This window comes from Mytilus galloprovincialis, chromosome 8, assembly GCF_965363235.1.
Source record: "Mytilus galloprovincialis chromosome 8, xbMytGall1.hap1.1, whole genome shotgun sequence".
NCBI lineage: Eukaryota > Metazoa > Mollusca > Bivalvia > Mytilida > Mytilidae > Mytilus > Mytilus galloprovincialis.
Window position 1 is genome coordinate 69,485,298 of NC_134845.1, and position 10,240 is coordinate 69,495,537.

Here is a 10,240-nt window from a genome sequence, read left to right on the forward strand (position 1 = left end):
AAAGTGTGGCAGGTAATTTAATCGCGTGACAACTCAATCATCTTGTTAACATAAAACAGGCGTTGTCAGTTTATTATCGATTGATGAGTTTGACTGTCCCTCTGATTCTGTCGTCCCGCTTTTTTAACATAGAACAGGTGCGTACCAGCACAAAGTAAAAAATGTGAACATAAGTGATAACACAAAGGTGTTCCTAAAAAATAATATGTTTACAATGACGGATCAATAAACAAAACTGGCATCCTGCAAAATTTACTAGATGTAAGATTTGGTTATGTGCCCTAAATCTAACTTTAATGGAACAATATTAAAGATGTGTAAACGGATACTTGTAGATGGCTTTTAACATCCAGTTGCAAATCAAATGTATATTCAGAACATGGTAGTGTGATATGATTGTGAACCATTCTGTGTTACAGTAAGGAATCCATGGTATTGCGAAAACAAAACTTATCAAAATATCAACTTTAAATAAAACAACTCGTTTAATAAACGCATGGCTATAGATCACATCGGGCATTACGACTTCCCCGAAGATAAAATCAAAATGATGACCACGATCGATATAGCAAAAGAAGCGTGCAGTTGCGGTAAATATAAATTAAACATTCAATTAAGTCATCATACAAAATGAAGTATACATAGAAATAATAAAAACGGAGTGTATGGTTAATTTTACATTTTAAATGACATATATAAAAACATACAGTAATCGATTCAAAATTCGATAGAAATCAGGGTTGATATTTATTGATGTTTAAGTAATCAATTAACTATTATAAGGTTTTTCTATAAATAAAAAAAAACCTGATCTCTTGCTCCTCTTTTTCTTTTTCATTTAAAAACCGTGTCCTCCATATGCACCAAATCAACCCAATGTACACGAATGTACAAGGTTAATCATTCATATAGTTTTCCGTTATCACTAAATTTTCACTTTTCAATGATAACCCATTTGACGAAATCCACAGATCGTAAATGAAATCACAATCTGCTGATGACGCTATAACATTAATACAATCTTACTATATTTCAAATATATAAACACGATCCTAATTAGATTGGCATTACTGTGTCTTTGTGAAAGTTATAAAATGCTATGAAACTAGAAAATATTCGTGCTTAGGATGCCATACACATCTACACGTTAATATTGACCAATAATTTAATTGCTTAATGAGGAGAATTCTTACAGGTCCAGTACAGTCGAACCTCGATGTGTCGAAGTCGAAGGTACCAGACGAAATTATTCGACTCATCCGACGTTCGACTCATCCGAGGTCGAGTGTGAAATCATATGTTTAAAATGTATGAAATACCAAAATGTGATTTCTGTACACTAAATACATGTTTATTGTTCATTGTGCTTTTTTCGATATGATAATATATGATTGTGTATTTATGTTCCGTATTTTTTTCTTTCTATAAATAAAAATGTAAACACAGTCAACGTAGTTTATTCTTTACTGAGCAAATAAATTATCAGGTAAGAAAGCTTACATTTATTTTCATAAAAGACAAAAGACAAGCACTACTATCTTTGAAAGGTAAGCACTAGCTATTCATAAATTACATCATAATAATTAAACACACAAGTAATGATTCAACACACAGCATTCACAAATAAAATCAATACACAAATATTTACAATGGTCAGTCACTATAACATGTTTAAATTATGGAATCACTCGCGAAAATATTTTCATAACTAATCTTTAAAGAATGTGAACAGTGTTCATAGATTATTAAACGGATAGTAGCTACGATTTTCGTTAAAATTACTTTTTTAATCTATATGCCGGATTTTGTACAAAAAGTAAAATAATTATGATTAAAACAATTACTGGTTACGTTCCATTAAGCATTTAGAAGTTTTTTAACGTTTAACACCTACATTTATTTATTATCTATAGATAATAATTCGATGTTAAGCCCAACCCTTATTCATATGACCTTTACTCGTCAGTTCCCAATGCGCAATCGCATATTGTGCCTCGAAGGGAAAATGGTCGAACAGGGGAATGTTATCGCGGAAATGGTACGCGAATTTGCAGTTTCAGCGAGAAAAGAAACAAAAAAGAGGTGCAGACTAATTATTTTAAATTAGAAATACAAAAACGTCGATGAGATCGGTCATTAAAATCACTCGAAACACCTGCGACGCAGGCAAAGTCAAACAAAAGTAGCCGACGGTTTGCGTAATGTTTACAGTTCTTAAATTTTCCAGATCACATGAAAAAAAATCTCAACGTGTTCATAATTGTCAAAAATATGTTTATAAATTTACGGGCAGTAATCTCCCACCTTAGAAGAAATAAGAAATCAACTTCCTAAACTTAAGTATTATTCTTCAAGTGTATCCTTCATGGAGGCCCCGATTTAACACACAAACACGTGTAGACATTATCGGCAATGTTTGGTCATACAAATGTAATAACAAGTGTATAATATCGCCATTGTTGGAGAATCTGGGGTTGGAATAATATGCCGGTATTTGTTTTATTTTTTATTTACATAATTTGATAAATGGCGTCAAATATGTACTTTTAATAAAGAGTAATTATCAAATATGTAAGAAAACAAAAAGCACGTGTTCGTATCTATATATATCTTGGTTAGCTCACTCGCTATGTCGGCAAAGTTCGGGAAGTAAACCCGATGCATAATTAATGAGATGAATAGGCACACAACACGATATGAATTATCAATTATGAACACTTCTGTAGTTTATGAAAACATTTTAGCGATCTTATTGCTTATATTTAGTACATATCTTTGATTTTAGCAGCTTTAAAACTTGTTCATAATTTTGTCAAAATCGTAGCTACTATCCCTTTAAATCGACTCATAATAATTAATAAACTATTTTAATCATTTTAATTATTGTTCTTATTCTAACAGTTAATTTAATCTCAGCTTGGGTCAATAAATGCGTTTCGTTTTTATACCAAGTGAAATAGGTTCAGCACATTCAAGTTCCGCTTGGACGATCAACAAAGGAGTTGATTAGCGGTCATCATAAACATGTCATTTAAATTGTTATACAAACAAGTATGTTTACATAGCTTTAATCACTTATGGAATTTACACAGCTTTAATCACTTATGGAAATAAATAGGTTAAACAAGAAAAACATCCGTTATGAATTTTATTTTAATGGTTTTTATTTCTTTCGATATTTTTTTTAACTTTTGAACTTCGAGACATCGGGGTCAATTTACATCAATTTTACATCGACGGGACTTAAGAATTACCTTGAATAAACCGAGAATTCGAATTATCCAAGTTTGACTCATCAGAGGTTAAAATGCATTGATCAAACGGGAATTATGCCGGGACCGAGAAATTACTTCGACTCATCCGAGTTTTCGACACAACCGAGTTCGACAGAACGAGGCTCGACTGTATATTAAATAAAATGACTTAGATATAGGGCTTAGACAAGCTTTAAATACGTGTGGAGGTTTGTTATGTTATAAAGTTTTTGGAAGGACCAAACGCTGAAACAGATGTGATGAAAATAGCCCCTTCAATTTTAGTTAATAAGCACTCATATTGTTTGTTTTGTAATTTCTTTATATGATTAACTAGTTGTTTCGATTTTTTTTCTCAATCGATTAATGACTTTCGAACAAAGGTATGCTCTGTTATCTTTATTTAAAACCGTTAAAGATTTCCAAATAGCTTTATTATCAGAAAAGTCTACCTGTAAAACAGTTTTATCGTTAGCCGTTGCTGTTGGCAGCTTTCATTTAAAATAAACATTTCCACATAATTTTGAAGCAGGAAATAAAATCCGTACAAAAAGTAAAATCACAAAAATACTGAACTTAGAGGAAAATCTAATTGGAATGTCCATAATCACATGGCAAAATCAAATAGCAAAACACATCAAAAACGAATGGACAAGAATATTTACAATGCCACACCTGTAAATCACACCAACATATTTGAATATGACAAAAAAATCTTTACTTTTACTATTATTTCTTATTTTTTTAATCGAGTTCTTTTAAATCATTTTGTTGGTTTTTCTTTTATGAAAAATTTACCAAAACTGCAGTTTAAAGCCATTATTTGGTGTATGTTAGAGATTGAAGTTCCATTTTCGAAATCTATAAAACAATATTTAATTAGTCGGCATGTGAACTTTAGAGGTGATTGGAAGAATACTTGACAAATGATCCTGGTTTGAAATGAATTGGGAATAGATACATGTAGGCCGTATCTAAAATTCACCTTTAAACATTAGCATTGTAAAATGGATGTGCCTAGCTATAGTACAAAATGTAGTCACGAATATATTGATATAAAAAAGACGTTTACATAATCAGCGTGTTTTATTTTATTATTTTCATTGTCATGTTTAATTTATTTTATCCTTGATTGCTATATATATATATATATATATCTGCTTGCTTTGTTTGTACATTTATTGAAATAAGTACTATGTTATTATTGTGGTACGTCATTTATTATTTTAATTTAGTTCCCTTGAATTTTCATTATTTTCATCTCTATATTGCAGTATGCGTTTCAGGGTAAAATCAATTAGACACTAGACTGGGTATATCTTTTTTTTTATTATGGAGTTCTTTCTCAAAAATAAAATATTATGGGAAAAAAACAACATAACAAATTCATGTATGGCTACTGGATTATTAGCTTACAAGGACTAAGCATCGTCAGCTCAGTAATCAGTACTTCACGAAAGATATATTATATACTATATTACATTTCCCGTTGATTGAACCAAAGATGCTAGCTGTTTTTGTGGTTGATGGCATTCTACTATAGTCCTTATTAGTCATAATTATCTTTCTTAGTATTTTTACATCCTGGACTCTCCAATATTTTTTCTTAATTTTTCTATATCAACTTTATTTTTCTATTCATCGAGCATGATGCATTTATAATGGACAATAATATAATTAGTGTATCTACATGTGTTGTTGTTTTAAGTTTTTCTGTAGAAAGGGAGATAATCCAATTTTGACTTTGCTCCATGAATATATTGCAAAGATAATATACCCTATTTAGATCAATTTGTCAGTGCTCCTTGAATATTAGCTACATGTATGTGAATTATGAAGATGTCTCCATTTATAAACATTTATTTATTTTTAGATAGAGAATGGTAGTTTACATTTTTCTGCGTTAATTTGGTATTATCTATTTAGAAATCATTTTGTCTATCAAATTTATACTATATTTGGAACGTTAAAACACAAAATGGTGTCGACAGTATAGTTTATCTCCACACCCAAATAACTTTTGCAAGGCAAATTACGTGACAGTACAATTTCACTTTTAACTTATTTTCATTAATTGCTCAACATTGAAAGCTACACCAAGACAGGTTGCTGCCACGTAGTTACTACAAAATATTTTGGTAACAACAAAACAAAATTCTATATCAAAGTCTGAAAAAATTGAAAAAAAAACATCTGCACTCCATAGATAATCAGCATCATCCACATCCCTTTCTGTGTTTACGATTACATAGATATTCCATGTGGAAGAGTTAAGCTCCTTCTGTATCTTGCTTTTTTTCTATATAGAAAGCTACATATTTGTCATCCTCTTGTTCAACTTACAGGTTGTAATGACCTGAATGATGTGTAAGTTCGTGTGACGCCGGCAAATGGAACAGGTCACCATAGAAACAGATTTACATTAACCTTATGTTTCGTTTACATTTAGACGAATTATGAATTCGAACACCATCCGTTAATTGCCTTTTTCCCAATGCTTAACATGGAAATACGTCATAAAATCAACATATCATTAAGTCACCTTCTTCTTAAAGAATCTGAATAGGCAAGAAAAAAAATGCAATTAAGTAAGGAAGTAAGCAATTATCAATCACTCATCCGAATCCGCTCGACCAAAAAATGAAGTATTTACTAATAGATATAACTGACTATACTTGCTAGATGCAAGATTATTTTGAAATAGATAAATAAATAAAGGAGTTCATTGCATTTAATGGTAAGTCATTAGAAGGTCCAAGACCTCAACTAATTCGTAGTGCACTTCTTTTAGATCATAAATGAAAATTAAAAACATCCCACCTGCGCTTTCTCAATCAAATGTTTACTGTTTGTTATACTACTTTTGGGACAAATTATATCAAAAGTATAGAAAATTTCATCTAGCTCAAAATATGGACAATTTTATGTTTAGGAAGTCTTGAAATCTTTTGACAGCTTCCGAAGTGCTAATTTTTAATCTTTTTCAGCTGGACCAAATCACTACTTTCCTTTTTTTACAGTGTAATTTCACCCCCTACTTGCAATTTGAGGCATTAAACATGGAGAAATAAATTTCGAAGGAGATGTCAAAATATTGACAAGTAACCCACTATCAACACTAGGGGCTATATTTGTGGACAACGAAAATCAAGGCACGACAATGGTGGTCTCGGACCAGAAGGGAAATTACTTTGTATTTTTTGGGGGGTTAGCGTCTACAAAAACCTTTTTAAATCCGATGATTTTTTATGTCATGTACAAATGTAATTATATAAACAGACTCCTGCTTGTCAATTTACCTAGGAGACGTTTTTGTATCAGATGGAAAATCGAAAAAACTTAACAAAATCGAGTATATATATAAAAAAAAAAGAAGATGTGGTATGATTGCCAAAGAGACAACTATCCACAAAAGACCATGATGACATAGACATTTTAACAACTATAGGCCACCGTTCGGCCTTTAACAATGAGCAAAGCCCATACCGCATAGTCATCTGAAATGAAGCATTTGCCATCTACCTTTCACATATATCAACATAGCATTGTGATTTTCCTTTGGCCTAATTTTCATTAAAACCTTGAGATATTTACGATTAAAGCACGGAAAAAAAATAAGATTTCAACAAGAAAAAAAAGTAAGTAGAAATATATGAAATGAAATCATATAATTTTATCAGCGCCGACGTCATCATTTTTTTGTTTTAATTATTTGAAATTTATATTTTTATTGATCTTTTTTCAACAATAGATACATGAAACAGTATTTACAACAGATGTAATCGTATCAATTTCAGAAATCCATATTTGCAATAAAACACTTGTACGTGTTTTATAGGAAGATCACGCAATTGCTGTTTGACGTGGAGAGTTGATCTCCAAAGAAGAAATGTGGATTCAATTCTTGTTTTGTTGTATTATTGCATTCTGTAGTTGTGAGAAAAATGAAAGATTCTTGGAATCAGACCAATTAAGTAAGGGAGGCGGAGTTCTATTGTACATTCTTCAAAAACTGGAAGCTATGCAAGCAGCACAAACGAGTCAAACAGAGACAATCAATCATCAGAAGAAGCAAATATCAGATCTTGAAAAACGACAACGAGAATTGAAACACACTATAAATACATACCACCCGTTATCAAAAGATGGTAAGTACGTAAATGCAGTAAGTACAGATAAATTTTTCCATGTCTTTCAATAAATATGCACACGATTTAGAATCATTTTCCATCATATGCAAATGGTTTGTAAGGCTTATGTTTAACTAGAAATTAGTTTATCATTATTTTGAGTTTATGACGATAACATGCACGGCAGTAAGACAATTGTTTAACCAACAAAAATGAATGAATGTTTTGTTTCTTAGAGCAATTCCAAGAAATTATTGAGTAAAAGCAAACACGTTTTAAAAAACTGTATACTGAGTATATTTAATATAAGGTATTTGGGCGTGTTCGATGTTATATTTACATGTGCAAGCTGTATTTTGCAAACTTTTAGAACCTTTTTTCCTCAATGCTCCTCAACTTCGTACTTTATTTGGCCTGTTGAACTTTTTTTATTCGAAAATTATCGCGTATGTCTCAAATACAAAATATCAATCTTGGTATAAGCAATGTAATTTCAGTTGATGGCGCAGAGCTAACGTTTTAATTTTCATGATTAAGGACAGTCTATTTGAAGATGTGTGTGATAAGGACTATTGCCGTTATAGTAGTTATCAAAGGTACCAGGATTATAATTTAGTACGCCAGACGCGCGTTTCATCTACATAAGACACATCAGTGACGCTCATTATTACTAATTTCCAATCTCCTATCAGTGTCATCAAAGGAATTTACAAAACAATGACTTCATTGTAGAGTTTATCTTAAAACGCATATCTATAGATGGACTTGTTTATTGTGCGCGAATCGGTTAAACTCCGCCCAATCAAGTGAAATAAATCAAGTAATATTTATGATGGTTTTATTAGGTTCACTGTTTTACCTCTTGGACTAGATAGCGAAGAGGTATATAAATAATTTGTTTGAAACTCAACTTCAAGTAATAAGACGCAAGTATAGCATTGTATAAAAAATATTTACGATTTTCCTTTTCAGGGTATATGGGTTGCTTCAAAGATAACAGAAATCGACATTTGAAACATAAACTCACACGCATCAGTTACACAACTCTCTGGAAATGCAAACGACATTGCCGTGGTTTCAAGTATGCCGGCTTGCAGGTGAGTGCAGCACTTTCAATAATACTCGTTGTTAGCCTTTTTATGAAATGGCTTTACTAAGTGAAGAATGCGTCAATTGTTTTTTGCTATTGTTCTGTTACGAGGATCGGTAGCGTGACAGAGAATGAAATGCTGTGTAATCGATCATACATGTATCTCTATTGGGATTTTATGCTCACCAAGGACTGTCTGAGTCTGCACATCTTTCGATGTTTACAAACATCATGTTATTTGTATTTGTTTTCTTTTTAATAAGAAGTAATAGATAAACACATTCAGATTTTTTTTTATTTAGACTGATAATTAAGAAAATATTAATATATAAAGGCTCTTATTCAAGTTTTTCCTCTTCCAGTAACTGGAAGGATTTCAGTAATACAGTATTTATAAATGTGAATGATAATGTTTAATTAGTAAATGCTACAAGTCTGACAAATAACATCAGAATAAAAAAAAATACTTTGATTTCTTTGACATTGTTCTCTTTAGGATAGTTAGAGTGACAGTATAACTTTTTATTGGTTTGCAATAATGATATAGAAGATTGAATATTTGAATTATTTGGCTTTTTCATTATATTTTTTTTTCATAGGACAGAACTGCCTGTCTATGTGGAAATACGCTGCATAACCCTTCTTATCCACGTGTTCCAAACAATCAATGCAACATGCCTTGTCCAGGAGAATCCTTTCGTATGTGTGGAGCTGGAATGAGAAATTCTATTTACAGAGGTAAAATCGTATAAAATAACAGAAGGAATGAACATATCTAAAATCTTTGTGATATACACTCGTCATATTTACCTACACACAAAAAAGAATATAAAAGATTGAAGGGATCACATGGAAACTCATTTTAATTTTTATTGTGTGTCCAAGACTTAAACAGTTTTATATATAAATTCAAAATGCTAAATATTATTCATTTAGAACAAATTTAAATAAAATCACAGTTATATAGAAAAATAGTTCAACATACGGTACAGGTTATAAAAAGAAATTTAAAGAGAAATAATGTTTGCTACCATTTGAAATACTTAAAATTGATTAATCAAATGCTCGTTATTGTTTTCGGATTTCTCCTCATTGCTATGAAGTATGGATGATGTGGGTTTTTTTTGTCTAATATAATACTTATTATTTATATTACTAGTGCTACTATTGTTATATTTGTATTTATCTTTATGTTTATCATAGTTTGACTTTGAATTAGTATGAAGATGGGAAGAAACAGAATGGTGTCAACAAGAAAGATTCCAGTTTATTATTAAATTTTTAAAGCAGTATACTATATAGTTGTTTTTTGTACATCTCGTGTTTAACTCATTGTAAATAAGAAAAGAAGGTGGATATGTGATGTTGAGATTGTCATATGAATGTGTTATATCAGCTTTGCTCATGTTGCTGGTGGGTGTTAAAACTTTCATCATCATGATCATATACAACTAATTTAAGGAATAACTGTAATATTTTTCTGCCTTTGAAGAAAGACAGAATTTTTGAGTAGTCACTTTTTTAAAATTATTTCTTAATTCCATGTTCAGCCAGAGTAAATTATGAAATAACGCCGAGGACGTCACAGCCACATGTCAATATTATGTCATTGAAATGATACACAAAACACCGTCAGTCAAACAGACGAAACGTTACATCCAAAATTGAATTATATTGAATCATCTGTACAGTATCTACATCTGTCCATGTAAATATTGTGATTCATTTTGCTCAAGGCATATGCGCTATATCACTCGTTCTGTTGG

General features: G+C 31.0%; 1 protein-coding gene across 2 annotated transcripts in view; it reads left to right on the forward strand.

The window, feature by feature from the left end:
- The first annotated feature begins 7,087 nt into the window (after window positions 1-7,087).
- The window catches only part of LOC143042465 (sialate:O-sulfotransferase 1-like), a 93,311-nt gene continuing 90,158 nt past the window's right edge, over window positions 7,088-10,240 (forward strand). The window contains exons 1-4 of one of the 2 annotated variants that reach the window (XR_012968001.1): window positions 7,096-7,402; window positions 8,357-8,481; window positions 9,074-9,212; window positions 9,678-9,766. Coding sequence is in view for 1 of the 2 variants with exons in the window: in XM_076214762.1 (XP_076070877.1) it covers window positions 7,144-7,402 (259 nt within the window). In the remaining variant the exon portion in view is untranslated. Of the gene's footprint in view, window positions 7,403-8,356; window positions 8,482-9,073; window positions 9,213-9,677; window positions 9,767-10,240 lie in introns of those variants that run through there. The other variant, XM_076214762.1, reaches the window with a different exon arrangement.